The sequence below is a fragment of the Grammomys surdaster genome, unplaced genomic scaffold (assembly GCF_004785775.1).
Source record: "Grammomys surdaster isolate TR1022 unplaced genomic scaffold, NIH_TR_1.0 242, whole genome shotgun sequence".
In the NCBI taxonomy this organism is placed as follows: Eukaryota; Metazoa; Chordata; class Mammalia; order Rodentia; family Muridae; genus Grammomys; species Grammomys surdaster.
The window spans coordinates 4,641,770-4,655,417 of record NW_021604687.1 but is presented as its reverse complement, the minus strand read 5'-3'; the positions used below and the strand labels follow the sequence as shown (position 1 = coordinate 4,655,417).

The window sequence follows — 13,648 nt, the reverse complement described above, 5'->3', positions numbered from 1 at the left end:
GAGAGAGAGAGAGAGAGAGAGAGAGAGAGAGAGAGAGAGAGAGAGAGAGAGACTTGTTTTCTTGGTGCCCGAGGAGATCAGAAGAAGGTTGTAAGGTTGCCGGATCTCCTGAGCCTGAAGTTACAGATGCCTATGAGCCATCATATGGGTGCTGGGAATTAAACCTGGGTGCTCTAGAGGAGCAACCAGTGCTCTTAACAACCGGGTCATCTCTTCAGTTCCAGCATTATTGTTTTCTTTTTTTTTTCATGGCTCTTCATCTGCCACTCTTTATATAATTTTAAAAAAAATTTTTTTCATGAGTTTCTTGGAAGAAACTTCTCATGTGATCCCTAGTGGTGGATCTCATTTGTTATGAGGAAAGAGTAAGGGATAACATGATAATCAGGTACTCAGGAGAACTGAGGCTGTTTGATCCAGAGAAGAGGGAGAATGTGGGAGTTGGAGAGTTCAAATCATTAATTTTTTTCAATCTTGTGGGAAAACAGTGAGAAGCAGGGAGGCTAATGCCAGCATTGTTTTGTTTGGACTTAGAAAGAGTCCTTGGCCAACATGATGGTAACAGATAAAGGAGTCACAGGAAATAATTGTGAGCTCAAGTTAGCAAATGTGCTCCAGGAACATAGCACAGCAGAAGTGCTAATTCACTATCCAGGCGAGGCTGTGGTGGGCGGCGACTCAAGCAGGCAGCAGTTGGGAAGAAGGAAGAGTTGGTGTAAAATGGAAACCAAACAAAAACAAAAGCAAGACTGATGTTTAAACAGTCAGCCTATGCCAACTCTGTCACATTTCTGGTCTTTCCTACTTTAGTTGGGGATGCATGTGCCTCTGTGTGTATTGTCTGTGGAGGCTAAGGGGTCAACGTTAAATGGGACCATTCATCTTGCTTTTTTGGACAAGGTCTTTATTTGGTCTGAAGCTCATCAATTAAGCTGGGCTGGCTGGTACATGTGTTCTGAAGATCAAACTCAGGTCGTCATGCTTGTATGGCAAATATTTTTTGATAGTCTTCCTCTAACCCCTCATAGTTGGGATCCAACTTCTTGCTGGCAGCTGGGGTGGGAGTTGGGATATGACCCAGCCTTGTGGTTTTTATAGAATTCTGTCTTTGCAAAAATGTTGGTGGGTCATGAGAGCATACTTGGGACTGACTTGCAAAACCAAGACTTTCAAAGTGGAAAACCAGTCACTGCTGTCCTTCATCTCCACTTCTTGTTTGTTTGTTTTCCTTTGTCTCTACTTTCTCTCTTGTGCTTAACTCTCCAGAAGCTCTGGTCTCCTAGGATTTGTCTTTACAAGTCTACTCCTTAGATTTTTGCAGGTGCTGGGTATTACCTGTTTACCAGCAGCTTAATGGTGTCATCCCCTTCTCAAACAAGGTCCCCAGGGATTGGGAGGAAGCACGGTAAATATGGCAAAATACCAAGGCTTTGGGGCCATCTTAGATTACCAGCTAAAATAACCTTGAACTTTATGTGTTCAGTGTTAGGGTAGGACTTTAAGGAAGGGTCAAATTGTTGGGAAGGTACTAGCACACAGCCTTTGATTTAGTGGAAAGGAGGAAACAGCAGATGCCAGAATATGGGTAAGCAGCAGATGTGGGGTGAAGCTTCAGGTGGACTGTAAGAGCCTTGGAAGCAAAGATCAGGTATCACCTTTCTGGCTCTAGAGACTTGGGGAACACCTGCTGACATCAGCTTTTGCTTTTCTCTCCCCAGGGCTTCGGACAAGCTATTCCTCTTGGACCAATGTGAGAAGTATCGGCGCTGCAGGCAGTGCCAGAGGCGCACCTCCAACACGGGTGAGAGCAACGTGTGGCCCCTGAATAAGTTCCTTCAGGGCTCACGATTGCTCGTGTAGAACTCAAAGTTTGAACCTATGTTTCCCGAGGAACATTTATTTGGAGTAGTTGAATATTTAGCGTGTGTATATTTGTACCTCAGAGGAAAAAAAAAAGATTGAGTACTTTCTAACCCTTTCTTGAATTCATGTCGACTAATTTTTTTCTTGCGTGTGTGTCCTGCCTTCCTCTCACCCCTGAGTATTCCCTGAACTCCCTGACAGCAGTGAAGGTGTTGGAAAAATTCTTAGCCTTGACCCCATTGCTATAGGGGCTGCGAATGGGACCCAACTTCTTGTAGGATGCTGGAGGGGGTTGCTGACCCAGCTTTATTTTAGAAACTTCATATTTTCTTATCTATAAAAAGTATATTACAATAAATATTTTCTAAACTCTGGCTATGCATGGTGATTTAAAATGGTATGTTTTATCTCTCCAACTTTTAAAATATGTTTTATTTATTTCTTTGAGAGTTTCATGCATATATACAATGTATTTTGATCAGGTCTGTCTATCACTACTGTTCTCCAATTCCCTCTAGTACATCCTACTTAACATTCCTCCCAATCTTATGTCTTCTTTTGTTTTTATTAATAATGAATAACCCATAGAGTCCAATTAATGCTGCCCACATATGCTTAGATGTGGGGCTATCCAGTGGAACATGAGCACATCCCCAAGGGAAAATGTCTCTCCCTTCCTTAGTAGCTATCAATTGCAAATAGCTTCCTATTTCAAGGGTTCTTCCCCAGTGAATGCACAACACCTTCTGGGGCTATGTAAGCTAGCCATAGGGCAAGTAAGTTTCTTGGTGAAGCAAGGTTTTTTTTTTTTTTTTTTCCTAAGGTTGAGTTTTCTAAGTCCTTCATCCAAACTTAGACTTTTGTGGAAAGCTTGAGTGTGTACATCACCTCAGGGGCTCAATGTTGTTGGAATGTTTTAGTTAATGACACACAGGGACTTTGTCAATGTCCCAAGGGTTGCCATTCCCCTGGGGATCTCCTGTGATGCATTCTGTTTGTTCAATCATTTCTACATTCTGGTCTATTGCAGAAATAAGTGTACTTGGTAGGGAGAGTCTGGCTGGCTTGGCAGGTGGTACCTGCTCTTATGTTTTACTTGTGTCTATCTTTAGGCTGCATGCACTGCTGAAGAGAACTTCCTGTCAAAGGGTTGATCTAAGGAATGCTTAGATCAAGAACTTTCTCCATTTCTCTCTTTACACATTACATCGTCTCTCTCTGCCTTTTAATTTTATTATTGTTGTAAAATTTATTTTAATTTTACGTGCATTTGTGTTTTGCCTGCATGGATGTCTGTGTGAGGGTGTCGGATCCCTTGGAGCTGGAGTTTCAGACAGATGCGAGTTTCCATGTGGGTGCTGGGAATTGAACTCTTTGGAAGAACAGCCCCTAACCTCTGAGCCATGTCCTCCAGCCTCTTTCTGCTTTTTGAAATGTTAGGTCCTTGTCTTTGCAATGCCAGCACTCTTCTGACTGAGCTGTCTCCAGTCTTTCTGGCCCTTTTGTTAAGTATATGTTCACACTGTAACCATGTGCATTACTATTATGTACAGTGAAAACCTCACCAAAAAAGTTAACATTTTTGTTTTAAAATTGTATGGTTAAAAAAAAAACAAAAGAAATAAATAGGTGGCAATATTTACCCCCCCCATTTTACTAATTCTTTTGTTCTTCATTCCCAAGTGTTCTGCTAAAACTCCCTCCAGCATTTCCTTAGTGAAAACTTGATGGCTACAGAACCTGTCAGCTTTACTTCATCTGAGAATATGTTTTGCCTTTATTCTTGAAGAAAACTTTAAGATATATGAATTTTGGATATATGAATATATGAATGTGGGTAGATATTTTTTCTTTCATTATTTTAAACAATTTAGTCTGTGCTATCTATGGGTTCTGTGGATCCAGTTATTTTAGCTGTAATCCCCTGTATGTATATAATGTTTTATCTGTTTTCAAGATTTTCTTTTAATTTTTTGGTTTTCAGTAGTTTGGCTATGATAGATTTTTCAGAGCAATCTTGCTTTACTTGATTTGTGTGTGCCTGTGTGTGCATAGGTACATGTGAGTTCAGGTGGTTTTGGATGCTCTCCCTTGGAGCTGGAGTGACAGGAGGTTTTGAACTGCCTGACATTGATGCTGAACTCTGGTCCTCAAAACCAGCATGTGCTCTTAACCGCTGAACATCTCTCTAGCCTAGGATCATTTTTAATTTTAGATTTTCCCCTCATACATGCACATAATGAATCTTAATCATATGCAATCCTAATTTCTCTTCTCACCTCCTCTCTAGAAATTTACCTTCATGCCCCTCCCCCTTAAAATAACTGCCTGAGTCCAATTGAGCATGGGGCTATCCACTGGGTCATAGTACACCTACCAGAGCCCAGACCCCTAAAGATAAATGACTTTTCCTCCCCCAGAAGCCATCATTTGCCAATAGTTCCTTAGCTAGTGGTGGAGCTCTATGAGCTCTTCTCCCTGTGGTGAGGGAATGCTGACTTGTCTGGCTTTGTATACAGCTTGTGCAGGTAACCCATCACTGCACTACTGTGAGTTCCTGAGGGCAATGGTCCTGTCACATCCTGATGTCAGCATTTCCGCGGCACTCTTCCCCACTCTCCATCTCTTACATTATTTTTGTTTCCTCTGTCTAGATGGTTTCTGAACTGTAGGGGGTTTGATATAAATGTCCCATTTAGGGCTGAACACTCAATAGTTGCTTATTCCCATCACTTTGATTAGTGATCGCTGTCCACTGAGAAAGGAAGCTTCTCTGATCAAGGTTGAGAGAAGCACTAATTTAAAGGCATAAATACAAACATTAGGAAGGTATTTTGACAGTATTGATTATGTAGTATTGACCACATAGTACTGACTACATAGTAAAACAGCAGTAGGAGGTCCCCCACCCTCATGGGCTATGATCTCCTTTTGATCTGGTTTATAGTATCAAGTGTGAAATCATTGCCTTGGCACAGGTCTTAGATTCATTCAGAAACCAACTGGTTACCCAGAATAGCTATGTCATTATTGCGTTGGTCGGCATACCTTGCCAGACAGGTTGATATTGCAGCACACACAGTCGAATACTGATCAAACCATTGATGCTTAGCCTTTCCCAAGTAGTTTGCATTGCATCTTCTGACATAAAAATTCAAGGTCAGTTCTGCCTTTATTTATTTCATCCTCTATACTCTGCAACGAAAATGTGTCTTAGCAGTAGGGTCTTACCATCTAGCTCTGATGGGAATCAAGAGCAATGGTGATAGCTTGGGGAATCTCTGGGACCTCCATGACCAACAATTTGTAGGAAAGTTTCCCAATCCTAGCACTGAGATTTTAATTTAATAACTCATTAATTAAATGTACATTGCTCAGTGAGTGACACCTACTGCCAAGTGTGAGAACCCAGGTTTGATCCCCAGGTCCTACACCACATAAGGGAAGAACTGACTCTAGTAGCTGATCTCCACACATTTGTGGTATGGTGATGCACATGCACAACGTAATTAATGTAGCAGGCAGGGAAGAGAACTGGAATATGTCAGGGGCCGAGGACAGGCTCTGGTCCACGGAGCGCTTCCTGAAAGCCCTACTTTCCATTCTCAATTCTGCATAAGGTGGATGACCATGTACACTTGCAATCTCAGTCCTTGTAAAGTGGAGACACTAGAATGAGGGCTTCGAAGATATTCTTGACTACATTGTGAGTTCAAGGCCAGCATGGGGTTACATAAGACCCTGAGGGTGTGTGTGTGTATGTGTGTGTGTTGGGTTGGAAACAAATCCAAATAATGTTGTTTCCAAGAGTTAAAATACGAAGCAGGTACAACTGCTCAGAACCTTCTACTTCCTATCCCGACACACCCTGTGTTTCTTTCCAGCCTCAAGCAGGCTTTGTCCCTGACTCCAACCTCTCTGGCTTCTTTTCCCTCAGTCCCAGCACTTTCCCGCTTCTGCAGTGATGACGTCAGAGGGAGGGCCGCCCAAATCCTCTGCTCATTGGCTTTGGATTTGTGATTGATGAGGAGGTGCTCAGGTCTGCTTGGACTTTGATAAAAAGAGTTTGTGACTCCTAGGCGACTGGCAGCATGAGGATTGGCTCCCTCTGTGGCTTTCCCAGCTTCAAGACCAGGGGAGATGCTGTTTCCCTGCTGCAGTCAATCTGCAGCTCCTGGGCTACACTGCTGTTGCTGCCTGTGTCGCCAGCATAGGGCTGGCTGTGTGCTTAGGATGCAGCTGTTCATGAGTCAGTCAATTCCCTTCCGTGGTGCTGACGATCACCCATTTATGGAGTTTCTGAAAGGCCCTGGAGATTGCTGTTGAGCATAGCACGATCTTTTTGAGTGAACTGTAGGGAACTGTCAGTGCTCTCCAGCCAAACGCCCTTAAAAGTAGAGTCAGGTGGAGTGGTCTTGAGACGGCCCCTCCTTCAGTTTCTGTCCCTCACTTTGTCTCCATATTTGCTCCCTTGAGTATTTTGTTGCTCCTTCTAAGAAGGACCGAATCACCCCCACTTGGTCTTCCTTCTTTATGGGCATCATGTGGCCTGTGAGTTGCATCTTGGGCATTTCAAGGTTCTAGGCTAATATCCAATAATCAGTGAGTGAATACCATGTGTCTTCTTTTGTGATTGGCTTACCTCACTCAGGATGATAATTTCTAGTTCCATCCATTTACCTAGGAACCTCTCGAATTCATTGTTTTTAATAGCTGAGTAATACTCCATTGTGTAAATATACCACATTTTTTGAATCCATTCCTCAGTTGAAGGACATCTGGGTTCTTTCCAGCTCCTGGCTATTATAAATAAGGCTGCTATGAACATAGTTGAGCATATGTCCTTATTATATGTTCGAGCATCTTCTGGGTATATGCCTAGGAGTGGTATAGCTGGATCCTCGGGTAATGCTATGTCCAATTTTCTGAGTATCTATCCCATGTGCAATCACCAAAGGTAGATGCTGATGTGGAAGACAGGAAGTGCATGCTGATAAGAGCCTGATATGGATATCTCCTCAGAGGCCTTCAAGAGTCAGACATATTCAGAGGCAGATGCTCACAACTAGCCATTGAACTGATCATGGGGTTCTCAATAGAGGAGTTAGAGTGAAGACTGAAGGAGAGCTGAAAGGATTTACGGCACCATGAGGAGAGCAACAATACCAACCAACCACAGCTCCCAGGGTCTAAACCACCAGCCTGGGAGCACTTAGGGGGGGATCCAGGGCTTCAGCTGAATATGTAAAAGTGGAGGGCCCTGCTGGGCATAGGTGGAAGAAGAGAACCTTGACCTCATGAAGGCTGGATGCCCCAGGGGGTGGGAATTTTGAGGGTGGGGAGGTGGGAGTGGGGGGGGTGTAGATAGAGGTTACATCCACAGAGAAGAAGGAGGAGGGGTGAGGGGATTGGGGGTTCTGAGGGGGTGGTGGGGGATGGGGTAAGGGGACAACATAGGAAATGTAAATAAATCATCCAAAAAAAAAAAAGTAGAGTCAGGTTGGTCATCGGAACACAGGTTCTGAGTGGCCTGGTCAAGCATTCATGCCTTGCTTCTGTATTCCTACATTGATGCTTGTTGGGATATTCTTTTCCTGTCAGTCCCAATTTCGTCTTCAAAGCTCTGGGAATTTCAGGTGCCCAGTATTAGACATTGGTTGCTTGAAATCATTTCTGAATTAATTTTTAAAAACTTTTTAAAAATAATCGTATGAAGTGTTATTTTTAACTAGATTAACATGACTTCGATGAACCACCTACTTGCTGTGAAGTTCATTTACAGGAGTATGAGATTTCTTGCCACACATAACCCAACTGGTACAACCCAGAACAGATTTAGAGGGACTTAAGAACTACAGAATTAGCAGGATGGTACACACATGAGTAGTGTGTGAAGCAACTTAAGACATGGCTCTTGTTGAGAAAGAAGGTTCTAGGATGGCCTTTTGATGATGGTTCAACACCATCAAAGCAGACGGTGGACGACTGATTAAGTCTTGTAAACATGAAATTTCGGGAGAAGCCTGGTTATTACATTGCTGTACATTGTGCTGCAGGTCTTGGGAGAATTCCAGTGCCTGCTGCTTTAGTATTAACTGAAAGTGCAGTAAAAACTGAAGAGGAGCTACAGTTCATAAGACAAAAATGGCTCAGAGTTTTCTATAGTAAGCAACTTCTGTACTTGGAGAAACAGTGTTCTAAAATGCAGCTGCTTTTCAGAGTCTCCAGCAGAAAAAAAGTGTTCAATACAAGGTGGCTGCTTGATGCTGTTTCCTTAGGAGTGGAGCTTGAGACACAACCAGATTTACTGTACATTTTAGTCAATAATATAGGCTTAATGGATGAATCTAATGTTTCCATTAAAGCTACAAGCTTGATAAAAGTCCAACCTCTGTTATGGTTATTACTATCACATGTGAGATATTTAAGAAATTTAGTGAGATTGGCTACCAAGACATGACACAGTACTTATCTGGTTTCAGTAATACAGAATTAAAATTCCCCCCAAAATATAAACAGCATTCTATACATTATGTGGTTTATTCCTTAAGTCATTTCAAACATTGCAAGCAGATAGTTATTTAACTGCTCTTCAGTCTTCACCTTCTTGAAGTTTGTGCGACAGTTGCTTCTGTGGGATTTTAAGTTTCACAGTGATCAAATGCATTTCCATACATCTTATTTTATACTCTTTTGAAACTTCTATTTTGAAAAGCCAGCTTTGGTAGAAGCTCATGCAAGATCCATTCTGTACAGAAGCAGTGTGTGTTTAACATCTTCTGATAAAAGTACCTTGCCATAAATATTTATGTTTGGCATATGAATTAGAGGAGGGTTGAGGATAGAATAGGAGAAGACTATGAAATGAAATATTGTGCTGGAATATTATTAATTTATAAGCATTTCTTATGTGTATTTGAATGTGTGTGGGTGTACCCATGCCTCAAATGGCAAGTGACTTCCTCAGTTGCTCTCTTCTTTGGGTTTTTGACATAGAGTCCCTCAACTTTTACCTGGAGCCTGTCAATTGAACTAGGCTGGTTGGTCATCAAGCCCCAGGGGCCCCACTGTCTCCTTGGGTCTATCTCAGTGCTGGGAGTACAAGTGCATCCTGCTGCTCTCAGCTTGGTCTTAGGGTTTGCATGGCAAGCACATTACTTACTAAACCATCTCCCCAGCCAAACCTTTTCAAAAGTTTTTTTTTCTTTTTTAAATAAAAGGTAGAGACATATTGTCTTTGTAGCTAAAACAGTAATTATTCATATTTTTTGAAACTTCTATTTTTTTGCCAAACATTAGAAATTACTTACTACCTATTACTCAACTTTAAAGACTGATGTTTTCCTGTGTTTTCTTAACCAAGCAAGAGTTTCTACTAATGATTTGAACTTTCAATATTTTATGTTTTTATTATGTGATTTAAAATTAGGGTTCTTGATAATGTTTTTATTGTGAAACTGATGAAATGATTCTATGTTTTAGTGTTAAGACAAGCCTATTTTCACTTTGGGAAAGAATGGTTCGAGTTCTGTGGGAGAAATTACAGGAGAGTGTTCACTAGCACCAGGAACTCTACAAGCTTAAACATCTGAATAAATAATGAATTGCAAGAGAGACTTCCAAGATGTGATATTCAAGATATGGCATGACAAAACAAATGCATTATTAAGTAAACCACAAAGGTTTATAGTTTTGAGCTTTCCATAAGTTATAACAATTTTAAACTCCATACACCTAACAAAAGATATAAAGCAAATATGGTCAGAGATACAAGAAAAATTGAAGTTTCTCATAACTCTGCTTATCTTCCAGAAATAGGTTGAGCAGAAAAAAATTCATAATACATAGAATTGATTAAAATAATAACCCCCAAACAAAAGGTATTTCCTGCAATCATGTTGGTATACATATCACTTTGTAAGAGAATGTGAACAGTTTTCTTAAATTTGATAACATTTGACAAAAAAATTCCCCAGCAAATTCTTTGACTATAATTCAGCGATATTAAGAATAAATCTCGAAATTTGAAAACCTATGTCTAGAAACTTCTACTTCTCTGCATAGGATATAGTAGATAATGGAACCCCAAGACACTACCTGTACCAATTAAAAAAATAGGAAGACATTTCAAAAGCCATATATTTAGAGCTATGTGAGAACTCTGAGAGGAATATCGACTAGCAGTATAGGATTCTGTGGAGGGAGCCTTTCTTAGATAAGCAGCCATTTTCTTCTCTGGGTTCATTTAGTAATTCTGGACATGGAATACAAAGGATTGAGTCCAGGAAGATTGTTTCTCCTGAGGAAATGAAAAATTCAACAAGGCTCTTGGTGACCATGTGGGGCTGATGCAATAGATCAGAAAATTGGAAACCTTAGCCAGTTTCTTCCGTCTTTTGCGAGTTGTATTCCCAGGGACACAGGCCTTATATGTGAGATTGTAATCAGAGATTTACTGGGGAGTCTTAACAAGGACTGACTGCTTTATTCTCTTCTAGAAATGAATAGTTTTATTTTCTCATTTAGGTCTATGCTTTGGGGATATTGTTGGCTGAGAACTAGCACCAAAGAAGCTGATATTGGAAGAATAAGACCCAAACAAGGGGCGATTGATTCATGAACCTGCTAAATACTCTCCATGGATCTTAATAGTTTACCTGGCTTGAACTGAAAGACAGTCAAATAGGACCTACTGTTACATGCAGCAGGAATCCTGGCCAAGGAGACAGTAGGGGTAGGTCTTAAACATGGCTTATACAGTGAAAGGAGACGAGTCTCAGCAGGGACTCCATGTCATTCTTTACTGTTTGTCTTGGAGTGTGTGCACTCTTGAACATAGGGGAGGTAGAAGTTTTCACTAAATTGGCCTCAGAAATGCCAAGGACAGACTGATGTCACCTCTACAAGCAAACTGCTTTGACTTGCTCAATTATGTCAGTGTGAACGATGGAAAGGAGAGTGTGTTCCAGAACCTGGGACATTAAATCAAGTCTTTCTTAGACATTAAATCAACAGCTTCCCCACTGTGTTTGCTCTCATTGCTTTTCTTTTTCCTCATTCTTTGGCATGCTGATCCTTCCCACCCCCATTTCTCTAGTTTTCCTTTTGGTAATGACAAAAAAGAATGTATAATACTCAACAACCCAAAGGGTAGTGAGTCTTCTTGATGAACCTCTAGTCACTTAGCCCCCACATCCTACTGAGTCTTGAAGGTAATGTATTATTCTAAAAGGGATTAACTCCCTAATGGGTGGATCTCATTTTCTAGCAAGTAGCTGTGCTTGTATTTCTTGAGTGCTTATGACTTAACCCATCCTTTACTCTTGGGGCAAAGTACAAAGCCATCTCTCCTTTTGTGTCTTTATAGGAAGTACCCATTCTTTTTTTTTGTTTTTGTTTTTTGAGACAGGGTTTCTCTGAGTAGCCCTGGCTGTCACTCTGTAGACCAGGCTGGCATCGAACTCAGAAATCTGCCTGCCTCTGCCTCCCAAGTGCTGGGATTAAAGGTGAGTGCCACTATTGCCCGGCAGAAGTACCCATTCTTCTCCAAACACTCTGACTTCCTCTACCTCCTCCTCCTTCTTTAAAAGATTTATTTATTTTATGTATATGGGTACACTTTAGTTGTCTTTAGACACACCAGAAGAGGGCATTGGACCCATTGCAGATGGTTGTGAGCCTGGGAATTGAACCCAAGACCTCTGGAAGAGCAGTTAGTGCTTTTAACCACTGAGCCATCTCTCCAGCCTGCACTCCAACTTCTATATGAATATATTTTTTCATGGCTATAACGCATTCTCTCTTATGAAAAAGGACTTGTGTCCAATCTAGACTTTGAGCTTTACAAAGGCAGGATTCTAGGCAGAATTTCCCACAAGGCTTGCTTAATAGTTGGCAATTAATAGTAAAAGAAATATTCAGAAAGTAATTCAAAAAAGTGTTATAGGAGGATGAGCCTCCAGGGCCTTCAGGAACAAGGCCATCATGGCTGTATTCCTTAGCATCTACCACAAAACCCAAAAGAAAACAAACAACAAACATAACCACGGTGACATGACTGGCCATTTTGGAACCTGTTTATATTGTATTTCTTCATTCAGCCCAAACAATCTCTGGAGACGGCATCAGACCTTCTGAACACTCATAGCTTCCTTAGGCCAGCTGTAGGTATCTAGCGAGAAGGAGTCATAGTCTGGAGTGTAGATCAGAGATTTTATAAAAGCCTCCTTGTCCTTGGGCTCTGGATAATAGGAGGCCAGGTTGTGTTTGTATGCATAGTCGAGGACCTAGGAAAAATATGTTTGAGTGAGGAACTAGATCTATGGATAAATCTGTCTTAAAGGCCCCTTACTTGGCAGCCAGGGGCAAAGGAATATCTCCTAAAGAACCAGATAAGTTTCTCTTCAATTGTCACCTCTAACACCACTGAGGAGGATTAAAACTTTCTTTCTAGATAGTACTTGCTTATGTTCCCAAGAGGCTAGTAGTCTACCTCTCTCAGAGCTCTGGAGATGAAGGATTAACCTTTATTTATCATTGAGGCTTGTTTAGCCTCGTGCCTAGGCCAGGCTAAACAAGGTTGAGCCTATCTCACCTACTCCCCATTCCCTGTGGGTTTAAAGCCATGGTAGACTTCATGGGTGCTTCAGTTTACTGGTTGTCAAGCAGAGTAATTATAACCTTTTCCTAGAGCAATGTGAACATAAGCCATTCCCACGCAGGCTGAGAGGTTAACTAGATGATTATCTTGTGAACAAATAGCTCTAATGAAGGAAGTGGGGGTAGCTGAGCTGGACTGGGACCTAAGTTGTTGGACTTTATTTACAGCTGCTGTTTAAGGGTGCCTGCCCTGGACAACTAACTCATGGGGACTATGTATTGCTGTGCAGTGCAGTTTCTGAAATGATTTGTCATTCTTACAGAGAAGCCATGTACGCTAACGGGAATGATATGTACCCGTTATCTAGCGTGGATAATTATTATTTGAAATTGGTCTTTTGTTGTATTATGCTGTATTTGAAATCCTCTCACCTTTGCACAATTTCATAGTCTGAAATATTCAGTGAACCTGATCACCCCATCATCTCTTCAAGAGGGAAAAAGGAAAACCAAACGTCTGCTCTGCAAGAACATTGAATCTCCAGAGCTCTGGGAGAGAGGAACTACAGACCTCTTCAGAAAAAGAACTAAAGTTGAAGGAAGTAAAGACATTTGGGCCACAATTATTCCTCTGATTGCCAGAGTCAGGACTCCAAAGCCTGAGTCCTTGCTATGATGCTATGCAAGCTGACCTTTCTCATAAATGAGTGAATATGATTCATTAAGAAAAAATTCCACCCACATTCTGGTTCACAAGACCATGGCCTCTGATGACCCTTTCCTGGTGTTTGTGGAGGAAATTTGGGAGCTTTCCTAGAATTGGCCTGAATGGGGGTATTTGGAACTCAGGCCATTGAGCAGGCAAGAATTTGTTACTCAGTCTTTGGAGTGCATGCAGGGAGGCTCAGGGGGCTTAGAATGTTTTCCCTGACATCCCCTTAGCCATCCCAAAGTCAGAGGGACAGGTGGAACCTTACTACCCATACTAGAGGGGTACAAGTAGGGTGCTCCTTACCTTGACTGCAATTCTCAGAGACACATCTCGGATGGTGCTGAGTGGTGGGTACAATCTCCCCTGTGACAGGTGTTGCTCTGAGACTTCTTGGGCAATTTGCTAAAGAGAGAGGGGAGAGGGAGGAGAGGGAGAGGGAGAGGGAGAGGGAGAGGGAGAGGGAGAGGGAGAGGG

General features: G+C 41.7%; 2 protein-coding genes across 3 annotated transcripts in view; one reads left to right on the top strand and one right to left on the bottom strand.

Moving 5' to 3' along the window:
• Positions 1-2,161, top strand: part of Ccdc81 (coiled-coil domain containing 81) — a 46,276-nt gene extending 44,115 nt beyond the window's left edge. The window contains exon 14 of one of the 2 annotated variants that reach the window (XM_028774725.1): positions 1,719-2,161. In XM_028774725.1, coding sequence (XP_028630558.1) covers positions 1,719-1,860 — 142 coding nt within the window. In that variant the 3' untranslated portion in view covers positions 1,861-2,161. The remainder of the gene's footprint in view (positions 1-1,718) is intronic. The other variant, XM_028774724.1, reaches the window with a different exon arrangement.
• A 9,601-nt stretch (positions 2,162-11,762) lies between these two features.
• The window catches only part of Me3 (malic enzyme 3), a 175,977-nt gene continuing 174,091 nt past the window's right edge, over positions 11,763-13,648 (bottom strand). The window contains exons 13-14 of the mRNA XM_028774705.1: positions 13,478-13,576; positions 11,763-12,149 (exon numbers count right to left, since the gene is read on the bottom strand). Of these exons, the coding sequence (XP_028630538.1) occupies positions 11,988-12,149; positions 13,478-13,576 (261 nt within the window). The 3' untranslated portion in view covers positions 11,763-11,987. The remainder of the gene's footprint in view (positions 12,150-13,477; positions 13,577-13,648) is intronic.